The sequence below is a fragment of the Heptranchias perlo genome, chromosome 17 (genome assembly GCF_035084215.1).
Source record: "Heptranchias perlo isolate sHepPer1 chromosome 17, sHepPer1.hap1, whole genome shotgun sequence".
In the NCBI taxonomy this organism is placed as follows: Eukaryota; Metazoa; Chordata; class Chondrichthyes; order Hexanchiformes; family Hexanchidae; genus Heptranchias; species Heptranchias perlo.
In genome coordinates, this window is record NC_090341.1 from 9994349 (window position 1) to 10019332 (window position 24984).

The 24984-nt window shown below is 41.1% G+C and overlaps 1 protein-coding gene and 1 long non-coding RNA gene across 4 annotated transcripts in view; one reads left to right on the forward strand and one right to left on the reverse strand.

The window, feature by feature from the left end:
* usp4 (ubiquitin specific peptidase 4 (proto-oncogene)) overlaps positions 1 to 9825 on the forward strand; it is a 76899-nt gene extending 67074 nt beyond the window's left edge. For all 3 annotated transcript variants that reach the window (XM_067998451.1, XM_067998453.1, XM_067998452.1), the window contains 4 exons: positions 565 to 714; positions 4779 to 4882; positions 4987 to 5075; positions 8916 to 9825. In XM_067998451.1, coding sequence (XP_067854552.1) covers positions 565 to 714; positions 4779 to 4882; positions 4987 to 5075; positions 8916 to 9056 — 484 coding nt within the window. In that variant the 3' untranslated portion in view covers positions 9057 to 9825. The remainder of the gene's footprint in view (positions 1 to 564; positions 715 to 4778; positions 4883 to 4986; positions 5076 to 8915) is intronic.
* The window catches only part of LOC137334033 (uncharacterized), a 68716-nt gene extending 48944 nt beyond the window's left edge, over positions 1 to 19772 (reverse strand). The window contains exons 1-2 of the long non-coding RNA XR_010966046.1: positions 19450 to 19772; positions 15447 to 15577 (exon numbers count right to left, since the gene is read on the reverse strand). This is a non-coding gene — a long non-coding RNA (uncharacterized lncRNA). The remainder of the gene's footprint in view (positions 1 to 15446; positions 15578 to 19449) is intronic.
* Between the last annotated feature and the right edge of the window lie 5212 nt (positions 19773 to 24984).

Genomic DNA, 24984 nt, shown 5'->3' on the forward strand with positions numbered 1-24984 from the left:
TGGAAAAAAATACTTGTTGGGGACAGAACTGCAGGCAACCTGCCATATTGAGTCGGCTGGTCCAGGCAGTGGATGTGGAGTGGTAACATACCCTGATCACTGCTGAGTTAACTGGTTACAATCAGGACAGCAGTAAGGGAGCAACAATTGGAAGCTCCCTGGGTAAGCAAGGGAGAAATTGCTCTGGATTCATACTCCAGATCAATATCCAGTGACTCTTGGTAGAAGTGCGTTTGTGTGGATATTGGGTTAGGACAGTATTGGGCTTGGATGCAATGCCTCCCAAGATCAAATAGGCACCTGATGGATACTATCCTGGCTCATATAGCAAGAATCTCTAATTTGCAAGATATTGGAGGGTGCCAGTGAAACTATCGCAGCAGGGAGTCAACAACAGGAAAGGAGGACTGAAGGAGGAAAAAAATAGTGGGGGCAGGGAGGCAAAAAGAGTGATCATCAATAAATTTAATATCCTGTGTACTGATCAATTTCCATGTCAAATTAAATGTATCCTTCAGGAAATATGGTATATTGGTATCTTACTACTACTACTTGTCTCCACAGGTACTGTCCTACGTGTAAAAAGCACCAGCAGGCCACTAAGAAGTTTGACTTGTGGTCACTACCAAAGATCCTTGTAGTACATCTGAAGCGTTTCTCGTATAATAGATATTGGAGAGATAAACTTGACACTTTAGTGGAGTTTCCTATAAGGTGAGAGCATATTACTTTGAAACATCTGAAGTAATTACAGGCTGGCTTGTTTTATGGTGTATTTGAGCAATAATTTTATATTCAAGTATTTTTCTAACGAAAACAATTACAATTGCTGTTCTCAAAACCTGGGCCACATGTCCACCACACCAATGTGCGATGCATAGGAGTATCAGATTATGGGTTCTCGCTTATAACCCTTAACAACATCCTGTCAACTGCCTGCCCTATTAATATGAAGTTGTATTGATCCAAAAATGGGGCACACGGGAGATTTTGGAGAACATTCTATTTAACAGAATAGCCTTCATTGGTGTATTTACCTTACCGCTGCTGCTCTAGAAGAAATGAAACTCACCTGAAGAGCGTTCTGCTCTGATCTCTTCAGAGCAGCAAGAAATATTTTTATGGCCAACATTAGTCTGCTCATGCAGACCACTAATGCTGTTCCCATTTGCTGGCCTGCACAAACGTTCATCAATTCATGAAGAATTGGCAACAGGGCAGATTCAATTGCATTTACAGCCTCTTGGTGTAGTTTTACACAGTATGAAACTGGCATATTAAATTGAAAAGAACAGGTGATCCCAGATAGTCTGAATCAGTATTTTACCACACATTGCATTACTATCAAATTTGACCAATGAAAGGGAAGAATATTAAATTTTCAGGCATCAACCTGCAACTCCTCCAATTCTGGCCTCTTCTGCATTTTCGCCCCCTCCCCCTTTGCCTCACTGTTAACACCCATGCCTGCAACCGTCTAGGCTCCATGTTCTGGAATTCTTTCCTTAAACCTCGCTTCTTTTAGGACCATCCTTAAGACTCATCTTTTAGCAGCCTTTTGGTCACCCCTCCTAATAGCTCCTTTGGCTCAACATTCATTTTTGTCTGATTAGCTCTGTGAAGTGCCTGGGACATTTTTCATGTTAAAGGTGCTATATAAATTCAAATTGTTATTCCTGCACAGTTGACAGTGGCAAACTCAGAGTCAAAAATTAGGATCTTTCTTGTCTGTTTAATCCTGAACATCTTGTAGCATTTATTGACTGAACCATAAGGGCTATCCATTACAAAAACTGAGTGGGAATAATTGAGTCTTCAAAGGGTTAAAACTGTCAGAAAAGTAAACTTTGCGGCAAAGTAGGGGAAAGATGACGTTCTAAGACTATGATCTTCTATTTAAGTTCATAGTCCTTTTTTGAATAGAACATGTTAAATCTGCAGCATAGGAGGAAGCCATTCATTTAATTTATTGAATCTGTGCCAACTCTTCACTAGAATAATCCAAAGCCAATCCCACTGTCCTACACTCTCCTATAGCCTTGTACCTTCCTCTGCTTCAAATATTTATCCATTTCCCCTTTAAAGATGCAAATGGTCTCTTCTCTCAACTACTCCCCGTGGCAAAGCATTCTATGCTGTAACAGCTCTGCATGAAATTTCTTCTAACCGCGCTCCTCACTCTTTTATTTTTGTAAATTAATGACTCATTATTAACTCCCCATCCAATGGAAATGGACTTTCCCTATTCACTATACACAGTATTCTTGTACAAATGTATCATTGCCTCTTTGCCCTTGCACTCTATTCCTGTTCATGGAACCCATAGCTTTATGTACATGCACTTTCAAGGAATTATGTATTTGCACCCCTAGGTCTCTGTTCATCAACATCTTTCCATTGTATATAATCCCATCCCTCCCAAAATACATTACCCACATTTCTGCATTTAATTGCATCTACCATTTGTCTATTGATTCTGCTAACCTATTTGTCCTCCTGATGTCCTCCTTGCTGCATACCAAAACCCCTATTCTTGTCATCACATTTTGATTGTGTTCCTTGTGCCCAAGTACAAATGATTTATACATCTATGCTACATTTAAAATCTTGCATCTATGTGCACTTCTATCAATGTAAAATTAAGGACAGAATATATGGCTTAAAATGGGGACTGAATTATATCTGGGTGCCCTGGTCTAATGATCCACTGCCCTCTAACCCCTCTTAACCAGAAGACTACACTTTTTCTTGACTCCCCGCGTGGAAAGTCGAGGGAAATTGACTAACGTAATTATTAAATACTTCCTTCACACAAACCTTACGACATCATGATTTTTGGTTGTGCTTTTGTGTTGACGTTTACCATTGTAAATGGCTGTGTTAATATTTCCCATTCAGTTTCACTGTCAACTGCAGTTACGCACACTAGTCAATGGCACTGTGGCACCATTTTTTGAAAAGCTTCTGAAACTGGCTGACATTCTCTTACCCGTCCTCCGTTTTTTGGGAGGTCTAAATCCAATTTTTTTTTTTTAGCTTTTTAATTAACTTAAGCAAGGCACCTATGGCCGCCTTTTGCCTCTGCAGGTGTACCCTCCTGTCATCAGCCCACGATTTTGGGTTGGGACATGCCAAACCCTGCTTCCCATGGTGGTATAGTTGCTGGCCTACCATCTCTGGGCTTGCACTAACCCCACCCCCCACCCCCCAATCAGCTTTTGCAGTTTCCCTACTTAACTGAGCCATTCCCCTTTCCTTGGTAGCTTTCCCCATAGCGACCCTTCTTTGTAATGGCTACGCCACTAATACATTTTTTGAAGTATGGGACTGCTTAGGATGATGTGAACTCACCACACTATACAAATATATACTATTAACTGTTTAAGTACCATAGTAAGCTAAAAGGCTCTTCAAGCTAAAACCCATTGCTTCCTGAATTTATTAATTCACCGGTACCCGCTAATTCCTCCTTTTTGTTTCTCTGCCCACTGCTCTGTGAATTTGTTGATTCACTATGCCTGCTGTCCCATTAACTTTTATTGGCTTGGTGTTTCTGCTGCTTCATTGATTTATTAATTCACTGGTGTCCACTACTCCATTAATTTGCTTCTGTGCTGATAACTGTACTTATTCATTTACTGGTCCCTTCTGTTCTGAATTTATTGATTCAGTAATGTCTGATACACTCTCAATTCACTGGTGCCTGTTTAGCTGGGCTGCAGTGGCCATGCATATGGTATTTGTTGCTTTCTGCAGGTTGGGTTTTTAATTTTCCTGTTGTGATTATGGAGTGTAAAACAAAACCAATAATGAACTTTGTAATTTAAGTTCTTCAGGTAATTCAGTTAATTTTTAATTTCCATGTTATTAAAGTGGCAGGGTCTGTTTCAAGGTGAATTATCATCAAATTCTTTGGGAACATAGAAATAAAAATTTTCACGGTTGTACAGATTTTGACTCCGTGTGCATTGTCATGTTATTTCATAGTTCCCCACTGTTGTTCTGTCATCCCATTTGCTAACTTTTCTACCTAGTTAATTTTGGCCAGATCGCTTATCACACTGAAAGAAAATATGAAGTTATTGAAGTATGAATAAACAGTTACCAATAGGCTTGCTTCAAGACCTCTTCTGCACAACTTGCATTTATATAGCGCCTTTAACATAGTAAAACGTCCCAAGGTGCTTCACAGGAGCATTAATCAAACAAAATTTGACACCAAGCCACATAAGGAGCTATTAGGACAGGTGACCAAAAGCTTGGTCAAAGAGAGGTTTTAAAGAGCGTCTTAAAGGAGGAGAGAGAGGCGGAGAAGTTTAGGGGGGGGATTAAAGAACTTACGGCCTAGGCAACTGAAGGCACGGCTGCCACTGATGGAGCGATTAAAATCGGGACTGCGCAAGAGGCAAGAATTGGAGGTGCCGAGAGATCTTGGAGGGTTGTAGGGGGTTACAGAGATGGGGATGGGTGAGGCCTAGGAGGGATTTGAAAACCAGAATGAGAATTTTAAAATTGAGGTGTTCCTGGTCTGGGAACACCATGTAGGTCAGTGAGCATAGGGGTGATGGGTGAACAGGACTTGGTGCAAGTTAGGATACGGGCAGCAGAGTTTTGGATGTCGAAAGGGACTTGTCAGGTAGTCCTGATAAAGTACTCTAGTTATAGCAATTGAATCACATGGATCCAGTGATGAAATACATTGGGTGCCTCTGTATATGCATTTTCTATATACTGTGGAACATTAATATTAAATATTTGTGTTTTTAATGTGTTTGTAGGGATCTGAACATGTCTGAGTTTGTTTACAACCCCAAGGCAGGTCCTTGCATCTATGACCTTGTTGCAGTATCTAACCACTATGGAGGAATGGGAGGAGGCCATTGTAAGTAACTTATCTTTACATTTCTTTACTGAAAAATGAAGGCTATTAACAAATGCATCTTTGTGGAAGAAAAAGTATAACTTGCTATGTCTTTCTGCCAACAGATACTGCATATGCTAAAAATAAGATTGATGGACAGTGGTATTACTTTGATGACAGTAGTGTATCAGGAGCATCAGAAGATCAGATTGTAGTAAGTTGCACTAGTTACGGTACAGAGACTATTATGGTTGTGTTTGGGAATTTCTCATTTACAAACAAATAATATTGAGTGAATGTTTGACTGCATACAACAATCATGTGTCCGGTTCCACTGACTGGGGACAAACCAATTTGCGAAGAATGTGGGCAGTTTGATTTTTTTCACATGGGAATATTACATACTCTGAAACTTCCTTCTGAAACCCCATTGTTTTAATACATCTCTCCCTACTTTCAAAATTCCCATTCACCTCTGCCTTTTGGGGACCTTCCCTAGTCCCCTTCCTCCTACTGACCACCATCTGTGAAATGCCTTGAATTGTTTTGCTTTATTAAATTATCCTTGCTGGTAAGATCGCATTTATTACCCATCTCTAGTTGATGCATAAAATACACTATATAAATTCACATGGTCGTTGTTGCTGCCAATGTGTCCTGCAAAGCAGTGATTTTTTTTTCCTTTAAAGGGTTTTACTGCTAAATTCCAGCAAGAAAAAAATCAAAATGAGATCTGTTTACTGACCTTATTTGGTGAACCATTATAAAGTAGTCTTCATTTTTTTAAACTTCTAATCTTGCACCTCTCACATCACTCCCTGTTTGAGTCCCTTCAGTCCAGCTTCTGTCCTAACCATAATACTCAGATGACCCTGGTAAAAGTCACCGATATCTTAGTGATTGCTACTGCAGCAAATTGGCCCTCCTTATCCTTTCTGAACCTTTTGTTATGGTCGACCACTCCATCCTCCACTACTGCCTCTCCTCTGTAGTCCACCTCTGGTCACTGCTCGCTAATGATTCCATTCCTACAGTAGCTTCCACTCTCATTCAAACATGGTCATCTCAAGGTTCCATCCTCTGCAACCTCCTATTCCTTATATACATATGTAAGCATAGGGTCAGCTTCTATATGTACGCTGACAACACTTAGTTGCACCTCTCTGCCGTTACCCTTAATACTATGAAACATTGTGCTGTGTGACTGCCTGTCCAACAACAACTACCTCCAACTAAACATTGGCAAGACTGAAGCTACCCTGTTTAGTTCTGCCAGAAACTCAGCATCGATTCCATCCCCCTCCTCAGCTGTTCACTAAGCTAAATCTGACACTGCGCAAACTTGATGTCCTGTTCATTCTGAGCTGGGCTTCAAATCTCTGATTCAGTCAAACATCAACACTGCCTATTTCCATCTCTAATGTTAACTGCTGCTGAAATTTTCATCCACCTTTTGTTACCTCAGTTTCTTCCAACACTCTCCTTGCTGGTTTCCTGAGCCCCATCCTACAGAAACTCCAACTCATGCAGAGCCCTGCTGCTTGCATCCTACTGTACTAAGACCCATTCACAGTGCCCTGGCCTCACCCACCTGCATTGACACCTCATCCGCCAATGACAATCATCAGCCATCTATAGATCCACGCTCTACCCTGCCTCTGCAAGCTGTTTTGATCAATGTTCCAGCTGCCATAATCTGCTCTTCAGATACTTGACCACTACATGCCCCTTCCTCTACCCTGAGTGGCAGAGCCTTTAGCCACCACAGCCTTGCTCACTCTAAATTATACATAGATAGAAGTTACAACATGGAAGGAGGCCCAACCAGTCCATGTCGGCATTTATCCTCCGAGAGCGCAAATAGTTCTAATCACATTTACCCACCCTGTTTCTATATTCCTTCAACATCTTTTCTTTCGTCCACCTGTCTAATCTAATGTTGACAGTTTTAGCCTCAACCACTAACCCTTGAGGTGAATTTTACAGCCTCTAAACTCTGTGTGAAGTTCTCCTACCCTCAGTTCTAAATCTTTCATTTAATCTTGAATTTATGGCCCCCCATTCTTGACCCTTAAATTTTGTAAACCGTTTGCTTCTATCTATCCTGTCCCATTCTTTCATAATTTTAAAACACTTGAATTATCTCTCCCTATAATCTTCCTTTAAACTTCTTTGCCTAGCTTTATCTTTCCCCACCTTCAAACGCCTCCTTAAAATCAACCTCCCCATCACTACCTTGCCCTAATTCTGCTCCCATTTTATGTTCCATGTCCCATGCTCTCCTTATGAAGCACCTTCCGACGTTCTACTACCTAAAGGTGCTATTTAAGTGTTGCAGTGTCAACTTTGAGTTTTTTGTGCAGGGAGCTTCTGTGACATTAAATCTGTTACTGACTATCATTTGGTTCCTCACAAAATGTGTAGGTGGTGCAGTGCACTAATGTTCAGAGGGTAGTACCTGAGTTCACAATAGTGAACTTCCATCCATACAACTGAGTGAAAGATACTTTCCTCAAAGGGCAAATCTGAGTGAGACTGTTGTGTTGAGTGCATTTCTAGTACTTACAGAGCAGTATTAGCAGAGTCCTGGATAAAAAAACAAAGTAGGTAGGAAATATTTTGTTTTTCTCTGCCCCATCCCAATTTTCTCCCTGCCTTTTTTCGCAGGGGTTCCATTCTAGCCCTCTGGTACCTCACTCAAGTAGCCATTCTTCTGAGTGTCTGCATACTACTTGACTATGAAGGGCATCACACCTGAGCCTGATCCTTTCCTTGCCTAACATCCACACCTGTGCTTTCTGTCAAGGGTCACTGGAGAGTAATCAGGAGCAGCAGCTCTGACTGATCCACAAGCCCAAGGGAAACACATCTACCCCTGCTGAGATCACCTAATTCAGTACAGACAGAAGGAAATATTTTTATTTTAAATGCATTGTTCTGCTGCATACTGGTGTCCAAATGTACTTTTTTGTAAGCTTGTATTGTGTTTGCAGAAAGCTGTTGGACAAATGTAAAGAATCACAGCTCTTGTATGATAATTTCTCGGTTTTTAGCTGCCATCATATGGAAAGTGTTTCCCCCACAGGAGCAGGAAAAAGCAATGCCACCTGCCATTTTGCACATGTTGTAATAATGGCCTCCAGAAGAGATACATGCTCCTTGCTTAGTCTCTCAGCTGGGAGTAGTGCGTAAAAGGGGAAGACAATATATTCAGAGCCACATTATTTATTGTGTTCTTGGTGAATTAGCTCAAATTCCTACCTTTTTTTATATATATATATATATATATATATAATAATATATGGACAAATCTGTTACCTCCTGTTATAAAAAGGGCCAACTACTTTCTCATTTAATTCTAGAAATGAGCTGTCAGCATTTAAAAAGTACTGTAGTGTTGTCACCAATAAAAACAATTATACAAAATGGTAGTATAGTTCTGAAAGTGTTGCTAAAGGGTAAATATGAACCTGTTATGAAATTCTATTGCTCCATCACTCCCATTTAGAAAGCCTGATTTTTAAAAATAAAATTGTACATCCTCCAGAGAATTGGCTTCCAAGTTCCTATCTCTTGAGCCAACTACTAGAAAGTATAGATGGAATGCCTTGCCCTATGCTCTGTGCAGAAGCAGCTAGACTCCAGTAAGCATTGCCTGTCGAGAGTTTGGGCACTTTGAACCCTGTTTTCATTTAATATAGCAATTTATAGCACAACTTTTAGAAATGGCATTACTTGGCAATTTAATTATAATATTGACTCTCCCCAGAAGTTTGACTCTTATAACCCCCTGCCCTCCCAAAATTGCTAGATGTGTGCAAGCAATGCACTTGTATCCTTCCTCCAGAGTTCCCTTCCCATGTAAAAGCATGTCACCTCTCCTCTCCTAGAGTGACTTGACTCTGGTCAGGAACTGGATTGGGAAGGAGTCATGAGGAAGAAGAATCAAATGTACAAAACCATGTCATATTGTTTCATGGTGTTGCAGTGCATTTCTCCCCCTCCCCCCCATTACTAAATATCTGATACTAATTGTGTTTTGTGTTTTTCCTAGACAAAAGCAGCTTATGTTCTTTTCTACCAACGCAGAGACCCCAATAGCCATCACAACAGCCCATCTGCTTCCCTCAGTACTCCTGCTGAAGAGAACGGTGAGAATAGAAAAAAGGATGAGGACAAAATGGACACCAACTAAGCTGGAAGTGCATGATTTGCCAACAAGAAATTATATCAACTGTTTTTGGACTATGCTGCTCTATATCATCAGCACCAGCTGCCTTTGGGGTGGGGGGGAAAGAACCCTCTTGATATCACCAACTTTTTAAAAACAAAATTGGTCAGATCTGGGTGAACAAAAATTACAGTTGCTTAACCTTTGTTCAGTTATGCTCTGGTTCAGAATCTACTGATTTCTGATAACTGAATTAATGAACGTCACTGTACTGTAAAATAAACTGCTTTGGAAATTTTTACGTGAAGTTCTTTTTCATCTGCTATTTGAGATCAGGGTTTTTGGTTTGGTTTATTTTTGAAAGTTGCAGTTTCCCCCAGTCCCTTCCCAGATTAATTTGCTACCCAATTTGGATTTTTAAGTTATGTCACAAACTGCTTGTATTGTTTCCTTATATTGGTATAATAGTATTTCTTTGCATGAATGACACCTTGCATCTTAACCTGGAAATCTTGCATTATAAATTTGTAGCAGAGCACTGGTTTATTTGTGGTTTGGCTACTGTGACTCATTAAAATTTGTAATATTATATTGTAATATAGGTGGCACAGGAACAAAGGTTTCCAGCCCCAGGTAAGATACTGATCCAAATCAGCATAAGCTTGCTGGTATGTATTGTAATGTAAATTTCACATCAGTTTCTTCTAGTCGTTTTGCCCAAACTGGCACTTTGTAAGTGGCTGGTTTTAATACATATCTCTACATAAATAAAGACCGGTGATTGGAGCTGTGACTTGTCTGTCGTGTGGGCTCACTGTGAAACTCAAGTGGAAACAGATTTGTGTTTTTTGAATACCAAATTTTGATTTTAAAAAATTGAATTAGAGCTATTATAAAGTTTATTTTATGACCTCTTTTTGGTTTGTAACACAAAAATTGGAAAATAGTTAGTATATAATGCAATAAACTGCTATGCACTTCAAGCAAGAACTTCTATAGAGAACACTGATTTTTCAGTCTTTTGTGGTCTCTATATTCCAGTATATTATGAGAATTATTCAATGTGTTTTTCTAAAGTTCACCTACAATTCTGTACTATCCTGAGTCTACCAATTTATTGTACATTAAAATTACTGAATAGGTCCAAATATTTCAGCTCAAAATGTATTAAAAAAAAACTTGTCAGCCTCTCCATGGCAAAATCTATTATAAGTGTCAATATTTGCCTGTAGATGATGCTGTAATTACTTTTTGCACCAATGTCCTTGTGCCCTCCTGCACAATTGTCTGCACTCTGGCTGAGCCACAGTACCCAGAGCTGTTGAAGCCAGTTGTAATGTAACTTCCAGACACTTGAAAAGTCTGAGGCTGAATTCCTGCCACCCCCCACCTCCCCTGTACTGCTACTGACTGCATTTGCCAATCAAAATCCTCATTATCACTCTAATCCCCCTCACAGCTGTTGAGTATGTTTGCTGTTTGCAACCACCCTCACTCCTCGCTGAAAGGCACTTTTCCATGCTGTCAGGTTGTTGTCTTGGAGCTGAAGTGTTCCTGGAATAAGACAGTGGATTTTCAATAGAATGTGCACCTTCCCATTCATCCTTCAGTGTCCACTACTTTCAAACCCCATCAGTCACATTGGAATTAAACAGCAACATCCTCCTGCTGCCCATCCTCCCAATCCCATCTGCCCTTTTCCCTTCACCACTCACCCCGCTTAATCTGAATGTGCAACACTACAGATATAGGCTGGTATAAAAAAAATTTAGTTCTGTATCCATTTCCCTGCTCAATGCTGAAACAGCCTTTTTTACATTCAGTTGGTGACTTCATCGTTACATCATTCCTAGGTAAAACTGTCATCTCCATTCCTTTCTTTCCGCCCAGCCCCCATGCTGTTTAATCTTGTGTCCTCCTATGTGGAAATAGCAAGCGAGCTCTTTCACATCAACCACCTGATAAGTTCTGAATTACTGTTTTGTTTTTATTTCAGGATCACTACAGTGGGTGGTATAACAGTGGTTAATGAGGGATAAAATTACTGCCATTTCCTATTAATGGCAAAAGACATTCTGTACCAGATAATGCAACGGGTTAATTCATCAGGGTGGCTGCAAATAGTTTAGCAAAGTGATTCTAAGCTCATTCTGACACTTTCCATCTCTTTTATCTCATTCACCATATGAAAACCAGAAGGATAATTGAGTTGCTTTCTTTATGGAGCCATTCCCTGATTAACTGGTTTCTTGCTCAGTCTGGAAACCTGAAGTGGTGGATCCACTTAAGGAGCAAGTTGCCGTTTAAAAATAAGAGATATTGGGTAGCCGCACTGATGAAGCATCTCTGCCTTTTCTAGTATGGAATTTCTTTTACCATTTATAAGGAAATGGTAATCATTTTATTCCTCACCAACCAATATTATACCTTACATTGCAGTTATCCTGAAGCGAACATTTAAAAAAAACTTATCTAGGTTTGGCAGAGGGAAGGGCATGAAGTACTTCACATCAGTTATTCAGATACATGACACATCAATTTTTCCTAAATGAGGTTTTACCTTAAGAGGACGGTATTAGAAGTGACTTTTTAAGACCATTTAATGCAACCTGCTGCTACTCAGTGTAGAATAGTGACCATTTTTTAATAGCATAGTGTATGGCTATAAATGAGTGTACGCAAAAATTCAAAAAGATAACCCTGACCATTTTTCATGTCTGCCCAAAAGGGTGGGCAAAGGCAACTGGATTATCCAGGCCTCATTTTCCTCCAGCTATAATTACGTGCTGCCTGACATCACAGCAGAAAACACAGTAAAAGTACTAAAATCCTCTGCTGAGGCTGCTGTTGTTTGAGCTCTTTCTGAATTATGTGTCTTCTATGAAATGGAGTTTCTAAAGGGAGACAAGCTGATCATAAAATCAGAAACTTACATTCTTGTGCATACTGTAAATGGAAGTATTGCTTGACAGGATTAAGTTAACCTGAATTATTTTGCACCAAAAGTTACACACTTATTCTTGTACTGATATTGCTGAACAAAGTTTATTTTAAATTTACAATATGTTGGCCTATGTAACATTTCAACTGAAAGATAAAATGCAGATTTTACAATTTGAAGCAAAATGCAAACTGCTTGTATCACACTGACGACTCAAACACTGACTTCACAGCATCGGCTCGCTCAAATCCAACTGTCAGCAGCTTTGTAACATCTGGTTTCACTAAAAAGTAACCAATATCCTAAAATAGAGTTCACACTTGCCTCCCAAGAACAGATTTAGACAGTCCTGTCTCTTATACATTACGCCTTTTCTACCCCTTCTCTACCCCCACGCCCCAAAAAACAGTAACCATAAATAAATACACTAGGTTTGATAATGCTCCTGTGAAATGCCTTGGACATTTTACTACATTAAATGTGCTATATAAATGCAAGTTGTTGGTTACTTATGCCTTGGAGCTAAAGTAAAGGTAGACTTGGCATAGGGAAGTGCACCAGTAATGCAACACTGCTTATTAGGATGTGTACAGAACATCATCTGACCATCACCAACACACTCTTAAGGCTTCCAAACAAATACAAAACTACATGGATGCACCCTTGTTCCAAACATTGGCACCTAATTGACCAGAAGGATGTCAAAGATGGTGAGATTACATGGGCCATGAGGGGAGCCCAGTGTTGAATGGACCACAGACTCATCTTTGCAAAACTTGATCTCTAGTTAGCTCCATTTTTAAGATGACAAGGTGAAAACCCTTCTGCCAGATTAAATGTTGCCAAACTTAAAGCAGCAGGAGTGGAAGATCATTTCAGCACTGTCAACCTAGCTTCTGGCAACATTGAAATTGACTAGAAAAACTTCAGGGATGGCTTATACTCTGCAGCCAGTAAGACCCTAGGGCCAAAAAACAGAAAACACAAAACCTGATATGACAAGAATGACATGGAGATCATTGAACTGCACTGTGAGAAACACACTTCAACCATGGTTGAAAGACCGGTCATCAACATCAAAGAAAGCTGCATATAGCACTAAACGCAGTGAGCTTCAAACAAAGCTGAAAGCCATGCAGGAAACGTGGTGGAGTTACAAAGCTGAGGAAAGCCAGGTGTACGTCACCATGCATGATGTGATAAGGTTCTATGAGGCACTACGAAATATCTGTGGTCGCCTATCTGGAAGCACCACTCTCCTAATAAGTGCTGATGGCTCCACCTTGTTGACTGACAAGACTCAAATCTTGGACAGGTGGGCTAACCATTTTAAGAATCTAAACCAGAAGTCCAGCATAGAAAATAAGGTCCTGGATCAACTACCTCAAAGTCTGACCATAGTACCTCTTGCTGAAGAACCTTCATTGTCTGAGACCATTAAGGCTATCAAGTCTCTCTCCAATGGCAAGACTGGTTCCGATGTTACACCTGCTGAGATATATCAAGCTGAAGGACACCAACTAGCTCAGTCTCTGACAGCTTTTCCAGCTGATGTGGTGAAAATAAATCATCCCTCAAGAGATGCATCCATTATCCATCTATTCAAACACAAGGGCAGTAGATATGTGTGATGTGTGTGACAATCATAGAGGAAATGCCCCACTTGTCATTGCAGGGAAAATCCTTGCTATGATTATCCTAAATCATTACATCGAGCTTATAGATGAGAAATTCTTACCTGATAGCCAGTGTGGATTCAGAAAAGGCAGAGGTACTACTGACATAGTCTTACTGCCAGACAACTTCAGGAAGTTTCAAGAACAAAACTTGGACCTTTGCTGTGCCTTTGTTGATCTCACAATTTCCTTTGATACAGTCAGCAGAGAAGGCCTCTGGAAACTACTGGCCAAAGTTGGCTGTCCCAAAAAGTTTATCGAGTTGAACCGCCAGTTCCATGATGACCAGAGTCATGGCAGATGGTGAAGTTTCCAACCCTTCCCTGTCCCCACTGCAGTCAAACAGGGTAGTGTTTAAGCTCCCATCTTGTTTAGTACCTTGTTTGCTTCTATGCTTACTTATGCCTACAGGAACTCGGACAAAGAAGTGTATATTCACTTCAGGATGGATGACAAATTGTACAATCTCCACCGCAGTCCAAAACTAAGACCTCTGAAGAACTTGTTCGGGAGCTCTTGTTTGCTGATGACTGTGCCTTTGTTGCCCACACGGAAGTGGACCACTACGTCATCATGGACCATTTCTTGGATGCTTGTAAGAAATTTGGGCTTACTATCTATTTGAAGAAGATGGAAGTTATATACCAGTTTGGTCCGGAAAACCTTGTGTCACCCAATATTACCATCGATGGGCACGTGCTGTCTGCAGTAGACAGGTTCACCTACCTAGGAAGCACCATGTCATGTGATGCGCTCCTAGATGATGAGGTGAACCACGGATTGTTTAAAGTCATTAGTGCTTTGGAAGACTCCATATATGGGATAAAAGTGGCATTAATCTGGTAACATAACTTAAGGTCTACAGGCAATAGTTTTAAAATCTTTACTGTATGTGTGCGATAGCTGGACCACTTACAGTTGCCACTCAGAAAACGCAATCATTTTCCACCTAGGCTGCCTCAGAAAGATCGTGAAAATTCTGTGGTGACACAAGATTCTGGATACTGAGGTCCTCAGAAAAGCATATATGCCAGGCATAGAGGCAATGATAGTCAAGGCGCAGCTAAGGTGGGTCAGTCACCTAGTCAGAATGTCTGATACAAGACTACCCAAGAAGCAATTCTACGATGAGCTGAAGCTTGGTAAACACTCCTGTGATGGTCAGTTCAAAGATATAAGGATTGCTTAAAGACCAATTTTAAAAATGTGACATCTAAATTGACACATAGGAGCATGATGCTTGTGACAGGAAAAAGTGACAAAAGATGATTCACAATGGCATGAAAAGCTTGAAAGGTTGTATTCAGATGGCCGAAGAAAAGACAGCCCAAAGGAAATCAAGGTAGCATCCTAGGCCCAACTATCTTCAGCTGCTTCATCAATGACCATCATAAGGTCAGAATGAGGGGCTGTTCACTGATGATTACACAGTATTCAGCTCCATTAGAAATTGCTCAGATAATGAAACAGTCAATGCCCACATGCAGCAAGACCTGGACAACACCAGGCTTGGGCTGATGAGTGGTAACATTGGTGCCACACAAGTGCCAGGCAAAGACCATCTCCAAGGGAGAGTCTAATCACCTCCACTTGACATTCAATGGCATTACCATTGCCGAATCCTCCTCCATCAACATCCTGGGGTCACTATTGACCAGAAACTCAACTGGACCAGCCACATAAATGCAGTGGTTACTAGAGCAGGTGAGAGGCTCGTGGCTCACGACCTGACTCCCCAAAGCCTCTCCACCATCTAAAAGCACAAATCAGCAGTGTTATGGAATATTCTCCACTTACCTGGATGGGTACAGCTGCAACAACACTCAAAAAGCTCGACACTATCCAGGACAAAGCATTCCACTTGATTGGCACCCCATCCACCAGTTAAAACAACCACTTCCTCCACTACGAGGGATCATGATACGCACCTATGCAATCCATAAATACAAACCCAATGTAGCTAAAACTGTATTACCATGGTACTTTCATGCTTTACAATCGATGAAATGAATCATTATTATTTGGTAATAAATAAAAACATTTGATAGATATTAAGCAAAGTAGGCAATAACTAATTATCTCAAATGTAAGGAATCTTACAACACCAGGTTATAGTCCAACAGTTTCAAATAAAACTGTTGGACTATAACCTGGTGTTGTAAGATTCCTTACATTTGTACACCCCAGTCCATCACCGGCATCTCCACATCATAATTATCTCAACTAATTTTCATTAAGCCAAAACCACATAGTTTTGGTAAAATGGCCTAACTCCATAGTGCTGACTTCTCTGTTAAGCTTTTCAGAACCGCAGTGATATTTCTGCACCAAAGTTTTATAAAAATGTTTATGTGCTCAACCATGCAGCTATACTGTCATGTCGTTGTAGGAGACTAATATCAAACCAGGAGCAGAAAAAAATGAACTTATCACGTGCTGCTATGTGCACTTGCTATTTATTAGCTAAAAACAGTTTTGGAAATTGTTGATGCAGACTATCTCAATTTTCCAGATTAAAGTGGTCACCAACAGTCATCAACTCCTATGATGAGATAAGAGAAGAAATCCACTGCTGTATGCACCAAATTAAAATTGCAATTTGTTGAAAGGGAAGGATAATATGGAAAAGTACTTCCCTTTTGCCAATATTTAGGCATTCAAGTTATCAAAAACCTCCAAAATGTTAAAAGCTTTCATTATTACCAGCAATAAACTCAGTAAGCGCTTCTGTTGACGCAATAGGTATTATTGGCATTTTCATTCCTGGATACTGATTCAAAAATCAGTCATGAAATATCTCAATGCTGGAGGTGGGTTTTTTGTTTCAGTGATTCTCCACACCAGGTGCCCAACCGTTGATAGCTCAAGAGCCATAAAAAGAAATTGTACACTGACTAACAACCACAAGTATTCACTATAGTAATGTACTATGCTCACTAATCTCACTGTAAACTACAAGTATACCATGCAAGAAACTCAGCCCATCAGTATGACTATATCTTAATAAAAATCTCACAACTGTGGACACTTTCTCTACAAAACCTTACTTCCTGCTGTCACTCCTCTTGTCACACTTTTGTGTCAACTTTTTTCCATTATAAATTCCTGTGACCACATCTACAACGGAAACCCCTTATGTAAACTCATCATCCTGTAATTGTACAATTAGGCCACCACGTTCCCACAAATCGCCGAAAGTGCTTTCTGGATAAAAACGATTCTCGGTAACTGAAATTTCTAATGTTCAACATAAAAAATGCACATTTCACAGTAACACTCTCAAATTCATCCACTGTATTGCCTTTTGTGTCTTTGAATCTTTTAATTTCTTCATACCTGGCCTCTCCCAAAAGCCTGGGCTTGGTCTAGATATCTTTGTCCAGAGTCGTGATGCCGTGATCTAAATTTGGATTGTGCAGTCAACCTAAATTTACCATTCAGTCAGATGTACTGATGGAAATTTTCTCTTTAGTTTTTAGCATGTTTCTGCTCAGTTGTTATACAAAATCATTTGAAGAAAAGCCAGAGAACAAATGTCAAAAGTTTTATTGAGGTAAAGGCTTGTATCGATTGTGCTTTTTAAACAGAGTCTTTGTGTCTTTGAGAAAGAGTACAAAAGGACAAACTACTGATTATACGCCTGTTGTAGCTTTAGCTTTGTTTTCTATAAACTCCAGAAAGGGTATTAAATTGAAAGAGAAAGTCTGTCTTTCTTCATCTTAATTTGAGTTTATTTTTCAAAAAAAACATACTGGTACTTTTCAATCCAGACCTGGTTTCCATATTTGTAGCTTCTCAACTTCAAAATTTGACATGTGGGATTGAATGTCCTCTTTGGTTATGCTGGTAAGCATAATCTGGGCAAGCAGGCCATAGAGTCAGAGAGGAGGCCCATTCCACTGGTTCCGCAGCAAGTTGTTGTGATCTAGAACGCACTGCCTGAAAGGGTAGTGGAAGCAGATTCAATAGTAACTTTTAAAAGGGAATTCAATAAATACTTGAAGGGAAAAAATTTACAGGGCTATGGGGAAAGAGCAGGGGAATGGGATTAATTGAATAGCTCTACCAAAGAGCCGGAACAGGCACGATGGGCCAAATGACTTCCTTCTGTGTTGCATCATTCTATGAACAACATCAATAACTTGTATTTATATAACGCCTTTAACGTGGAAAGAGTGCTTCACAGAGGCGTAAGGAAAAAATGAACGCTGAGCCAAAGAAGGAGACATTAGGAGAGCTGACCAAAAGCTTGGTTGAAGAGGTGGGTTTTAATACGGGTCTTAAAGGAGGAAAGGTGGAGTGCAGAGATGTTTAGGGAAGGAATTCCAGAGTGTGGGGCCTAGGCAGCTGAAGTCGCAGCATCCAATGATGGGGTAAAGGGTGGGGGGGAATAGAGAAGTGGCCACAGTCAATGGAACAGAGAGACTGATTGGGGGGGGGGGGGCGATGTTGTATGGCTAGAGGTTACAGAGATAGGATTAGGTGAGGCCATGAAGTGATTTAAACACGAGGATAAGAATTTTAAATTTGAGGTGTTGGGACATCGGGCGGCAATGTATGTTAGTGAAGACAGGAGTGTTGGGTGAGTGAGATTTGGTGCGGGATAGGACACAGGAAGCAGAGTTTTGGATTAGCTCAAGTTTACAGAGGTGGAGGATAGGAGGCTAGCAGGGAGAGCAACAGAATCTGGAGGTGACAAAGGCATGGCCACCATATATAAAACCCAGAATCCCATTTGCCTCTTTATGGCCTTTTATAGCCGCACTCCCACCTTTAAAGATTGATGTATCAGCACCCCTAAAGGTCTCTGTTCCTCCACTCTATTAAGAGTATGACCATACTTCCTTTCACAGTGCTTTTTCTCAAAATGTTCTATTTCACATTTCTCTGCATTAAAATTCATCTGTCATCTATCTGCCCACTCCATTAACCTGTTTAAGTCCTCCTGCAATCTCCTGCTTTCTTTCTTAATTTGCCAAATTTCCTAATTTGGTATCATTGCCAAACCACCAGCTATTCTAAGATTTCCAACAACAGGTTGCAACGCCAAGATCAAAAATGTCATACAAAAGCCCAATTTATTTCTGAGGCACTTGATAAGGCACTGTGTAAGTGCAGATTTTCTCTGGCTACCTGCAAAAGTTCAAACTGGAGCTTGCCAGTTGTCTAAGACCAACTACTGTCTTTCCTTCATGGGGGAGGTAGTGTTCTCTTTTGGTTAAGCTTGCTCCAAAACACATGGCAGATGAAATGTATGACTTCACATTTTTCTGCATTACACTTCATCTGTCATGTGTTTTGGAGCAAGCTGAACCAAAAAGCCGATGGGAGGACTCCTATGTGGCGAACTCAGTAATTTAATAGCTGAGCCAGGCAGGTCTATTATTCCAGTGTACTGTTGATGACTGGCCAGCTTGGCTGATTAATGGGACCTGGAGGTGTCGACCTGACATTTTTTCCACTCAGCTCCAACTAATCCAGCAAGCTTCGGCCCAAATAAATACGGCAGTCTTAACTGGTCAAGCAGCAGGAAGTTAACCAGTGTTGGTAAGCTGTGCAATTTCAGCTGGTTAAATTCCAGCAGTACATTCCTGTACACATTTGGGAGTCCCAATGCCTTGGCTCTTGCCAATCTTAACTAAGACCCTTTCAGTCTTCCCTGCCTCCTACAATCTACAGGCTTCTAAAGCACCAATCATTGATTTGTATGATCTATTCTTTTTGGCCTTGCTGGCAGTATTTGAGCTTTGACGCTTCAACCTTCTCTCAACAATTAAAAAATGATAATAAATAAACTCACCCATCCTTCTGATTCCTCCTCTACCATGGGATTGATAACCATGTGAACTTCGTGCACTAGAGCTATGGGAAAGATTACCTCTGTCCCGCAGGCTGAGGGAGAGGGAAGGACCAGCCGCCACAGAAAGTTCCAGGGTCGAATATTGATTTATTATCCAACGTTGATTTTTCATAGGAGTGATGATGAAGGCGCACTATAATGGGATGGGTTCCCGCCCTCCCGCTCGCACCCAGGGTCGAGCGAGCGCCGCTTTGCTCCTGGGCGCGCGTTACCCTCGTGCGGCGATGCTTCGCAGCAGTTTCTCCCGCGCGCCGCTGCGAGGGCTCGCGAGCGCCAGATCCGAGGTGGAGCCGAATAAACGCGCGATCGCGAGCTTCAAACGCTCGAGCCGGTGGAGTTTCAAACGCTCGAGCGAATTCACCAAAAAAGATAACGGGCACACCCACACCGTCATAGTACTGAAGGAGGCAATTCGGCCCTTCGTGCCTGTGCCGGCTCTTTGAAGGAGCTTTCCAATTAGTCTCTGCACCCCCCCCCCCCCCACCCTGCCCTTTCCCTTGTAGCCCTGTAAATGTTTCCCCTTCAAGTATTTATCTAGTTCCCCCTTTTGAAAGTTCTTATTGAGTCTGCTTCCACCACCCTTTCGGGCAGTGTGTTCCAGATCCTAAGGTCACCTGAGTGAGTGAAAACACTAAACAAAAAAAAGAGGATGGAGTTGGCAATAGCAGTTTCTGCTATTGACAACCTGGCGTGGCTGATTGTTAAAAAAAAATAAACAGTTTCTAACTAGCTCCAACCCTAACCCTTAAGTCTAACCCAAACATTTATTTGGTACGTGAGATGATGCGCCTTCATTCTCGTGCTCACGGTAATGTTTAAATCAACATTAAATCCAAGTATATGTGGTATGAAAGCAATTTGGTGGTTCGAGTTCCTTATAATCCACATACAAGATCCGCAGCCAGTGTATTGCACTATTTATACTGTAGGACATGGCTTCTTCACAAACTAGTCCCATCCAACCACTTAGCATTTTTAATTAATCCTATCTTAAATTGTCTGCTACAGTTTTTTTTCTTTTACGTTGTGCCACTACAGTGGCAGTAATTTTCAGAGACATCTCAGGGGGCACTTGGCCATGACTCGACCCCTCGCTTCATTTAAATAAAGTGGGCACACTTCTGGCAGGCAGACCAGGGTCGGGGAAGGGAAATCGTGGCATCAAATTTTAAACCAGGAGTTTCGGCAAGGGGCTTTCCTGCCCCATTTTACTCACGTGTTCACCTCTACAGCACCCAAAAATAGGCCATGTCCTCGTTGGGAGCTTCACTAATGCTGTGGGGGAGGGTTTAAATTAATTTGGCAGGGTGATGGGCACCAGGATGTAGCATTAGAAAGGAGAACCAAGGTGCACAAAGGATTGGGAGAGACAGATAAGAGTAAGAAATAGTACAGTATTAGGTGGGATCAGACTAAGAGAGTATACGACGCGGCGTGGTAAATAAGGTTGGTGAGATGCAGGTGCAAATATCCACATGGGAATATTATGTCCTGGCGATAACAGAGACCTGGCTCAAAAAAGGGCAGGATTGGGTACTAAATATTCCTGGATACAAGTTGTTCAGGAAAGATAGGGAAGGAAAAAAAGGAGGGGGATGGCAGTATTAATTAAGCAGAATATTGCAGTGCTGGAGAGAGGATGTGCTTGAGGGGTCAAGGACAGAATCTATTTGGTTAGAGTTAAGAAACAATAGAGGTGCCATTACATTACTAGGTATATTTTATAGGTCACCAACTCGTGGTAGGGATATAGAGGAGCAAATTTGTAGGGAAATTATAGAGAGGTGCAAGAACTACAGAGTAGAAATAATGGGGGACTTCAACTATCCTAATATAGTAATAGTGCAAAGGGCAAAGAGGGGGAGGAATTTCTGAAGTGTATTCAGGGGAACTTTCTTGATCAGTATGTTTCTGGCCCAATGAGAAAGAAGGCATTGCTGGATCTAGTTCTGGGGAATGAAGTGTGTCAAGTGGAGCAAGTGTCAGTGGGGGAACATTTAGGGAATAGTGATCATAGTATCATAAGGTTTAGATTAGTTATGGAAAAGGAAAAGGAGCAATCTAAAGTAAAAATACTTAATTGGAGGAGGGCCAATTCCAAGCAGGTGAGAATGGATCTAGCCCAGGTAAATTGGAATCAAAAATTGGCAGGCAAAACTGTAATCGAACAATGGGCAGCCTTTAAAGAGGAGATGGTTTGGGTACAGTCTAGGTACATTCTCACAAGGGGGAAAGGCAATGCAACCAAAGCCAGAGCTCCCTGGATGACGAAAGAGATAAAGAGTAAGATGAAGCAGAAAAAGATATATGACAGATGTCAGGTTGATAATACAAGTGAAAACCAGGCTGAATATAGAAAGTACAGAGGAGAAGTGAAAAAGGAAATAAGAGAGGCAAAGAGAGAGTATGAGAATAGTCTGGCGGCTAACATAAAAGGGAATCCAAAAGTCTTCTATACACATATAAATAGTAAACGGGTAGTAGGAGGAGAGGTGGGGCTGATTAGGGACCAAAAAGGAGATCTAAGCATGGAGGGCATGGCTGAGGTTCTAAATGAGTACTTTGCATCTGTCTTTATCAAGGAATAAGATGCTGCCAAAGTCACAGTAAAAGAGGAGGTAGTTGAGATACTGGATGGGCTAAAAATTGATAAAAATTGATAGAAAGGCTGACTGTACTTAAACTAGATAAGTCACCCTGTCCGGATGGGATATATCCTAGGTTGCTGAGGGAAGCAAGGGTGGAAATTACGGAGGTGCTGGCCATAATCTCGCAATCCTCCTTAGATATGGGGGTGGTGCCAGAGGACTGGAGAATTGCAAATGTTACAGCCTTCTTCAAAAAAGGGTGTATGGATAAACCCGGCAACTACAGGCCAGTCAGTTTAACCTCGGTGGTGGGGAAGCTTTTAGAAATGATAATCCGGGACAAAATTAATAGTCACTTTGAAAGTGTGGATTAATAAAGGAAAGCCAGCACAGATTTGTTGAAGGCAAATCATGTTTAATTAACTTGACTGAGTTTTTTGATGAGGTAACAGAGAGGGATGATGAGGGCAATGCAATTGATGTGTATGTGGACTTCAAAAGGCTTTTGATAAAGTGCCACATAATAGGCTTGTCAGCAAAATTGAAGCCCTTGGAATAAAAGGGACAGTGGCAGCATGGATACGAAACTGGCTAAATGACAGGAAACAGAGAGTAATGGTGAACGGTTGTTTTTCGGACTGGAGGAAGGTATATAGTGGTGATTCCCAGGGGTCCGTACTAGGACCACTCCTTTTTTTGATATTAATGACTTGGACTTGGGTGTACAGGGCACAATTTCAAAATTTGCAGATGACACAAAACTTGGAAGTGTAGTAAACAGTGAGGAGGAAAGTAATAGACTTCAAGAGGACATAGACAGGTTGGTGGAATAGGCAGACACATGGCAAATGAAATTTAACGCAGAGAAGTGCAATGTGATACGTTTTAAAGTAAATAAAGAAAAACTATTCCCATTGGCAGAAGGGTCGAGAATCAGAGGACACAGCATTAAGGTGGTTGGTAAAAGAACCAAAGGCGACATGAGGAAAAACTTTTTTATGCAGTGAATAGTTATGATCTGGAATGCGCTGCCTGAAAGGGTGGTGGAAGCAGATTCAATCGTGGCTTTCAAAAAGGAATTGGATAAATACTTGAAGGGAAAATTTTGCAGGGCTATGAGGAAAGAGCGGGGGAATGGGAATAACTGGATTGGTCTTACAAAGAGCCAGCACGGATTCGATGGGCCGAATGTCCTCCGTCTGTGCTGTAACCAATGATTGTGTGACTTGTTTTAAGGAACATCCAGGCCTAATTTGGGATGTGAATTACTGGGAATAAACTACACACTATGAATAAGAACAACTTCTTCACTGGTCCCAGGGAAGACTCCATTATGATCATTGAAAGAGTTCCAACCTCAATAAGTTGACCTGCTCAATAAACAGACTCACATCTTGACTCTCCAAAGCCTCTCCACCATCTGCAAGGCACAAGTCAGCAGTGTGCTGGAATACTCTCCACTTGCCTGGATGGGTGCAGCTGCAACAACACTCAAGAAGCTCGACACCATCCTGGACAAAGCACTCTGCTTGATTAGCATCTCATCCACCAGCTTAAATAACCACTTATTCCACCACAAGGGACGATGGTATGCACCTAAGCAGTCCATAAAGACAAACCCAATGTTGCTGAAACTATTACCATGGTACTTTCATGCGTTACAGTCGATGAAATGAATCATTGTTACTCGGTAATAAATAGAAATATTTGATAGATATTAACCAAAGTAGATAATAACTCTAATTATCTCAACTAATTTTCATTAACCCAAAACCACTGGAGAATGTTCGAGTGGGGACATGAAAGACGATCAACATTTCTGCACCTGAATTGTAATGCGCTGCCCAAGGAAAAGAATCTTTAAATGCCAATTTTTATTGCCAATTTAAAAACCTTGACTTTTTCAGGTTTCATTTTTGGTGTAAAAATGGATCCCAAAAAGCCCAGGTAAATGCTGAAAAAAATCAGCAAAAAGCAAATTTTAATTTTGAACATCACTAAAACTCAAAAAACAAGAGGGAAGGGTCTTTAAAAAAAGGATAGTCAAGTTAAATAATAATCCACAACTAATTACACAATTCACAGACACTTTGATGTGGCTCACCATCAGTCTCTCACTTAGCCCCTAGATAGTTTAATTTAATTAAAAGTTAAATTGAAAAACCTGAACTGAATACACAGACCTGCTCCGCCGGAGGTGGTGTAACAGTGAGGGCACTGGTGACTTCCACTCCTCACCGCACCAGACTATATGGGTTCATGAGGAGGTCATCTCATTAGCATGCAAGTGATGGACACCTGCATCACTATGGGGGCCACCAGAGCAAGGGCGCAAGAAAAGCGGTATTGACCAACCACTTGTGTAGCAGCTGATGCCACTGAAATGTTTATCAATTTCTTTTGGCCCAATTGTCCTCATATATAAGGAGGCAATTTCAAGGACAATTTTTTTGAGTATTGCAGTGTGGGAACATCCTCCCTTGGCCCTCCACCTCCAACGTCAGGGGCCATGTTTGGGGTAGACAAGGTTCTTTATCCAACCAAGCCCCTGCGCAAATTAGCAGCCTGGTCCAAGGCCTGACATATCCAGATCCAAGCTGATTTCACACCCCTGCCACTGCAATTCAAATCGATGTATTCCAAGAGTGCAACACCCACAGATTTTCAGCGTCACTATATTTATTGTAGCTCCAGCCATCTACCTGCCAGTATGATGGTGCAATAATAAAAATTGTTGGAGATTAGGCACAGGGGAACAGTTGCAATCTTTTAGTAAATAGTGCCGCGTGCCATAAGGACTTATGTTTGCCACAATGTGAAGAATATAGTCCTCAGTACCTAAAGAAGATCCCGATCCCCTTAAAAAAACACAAATTGCACAACTTTA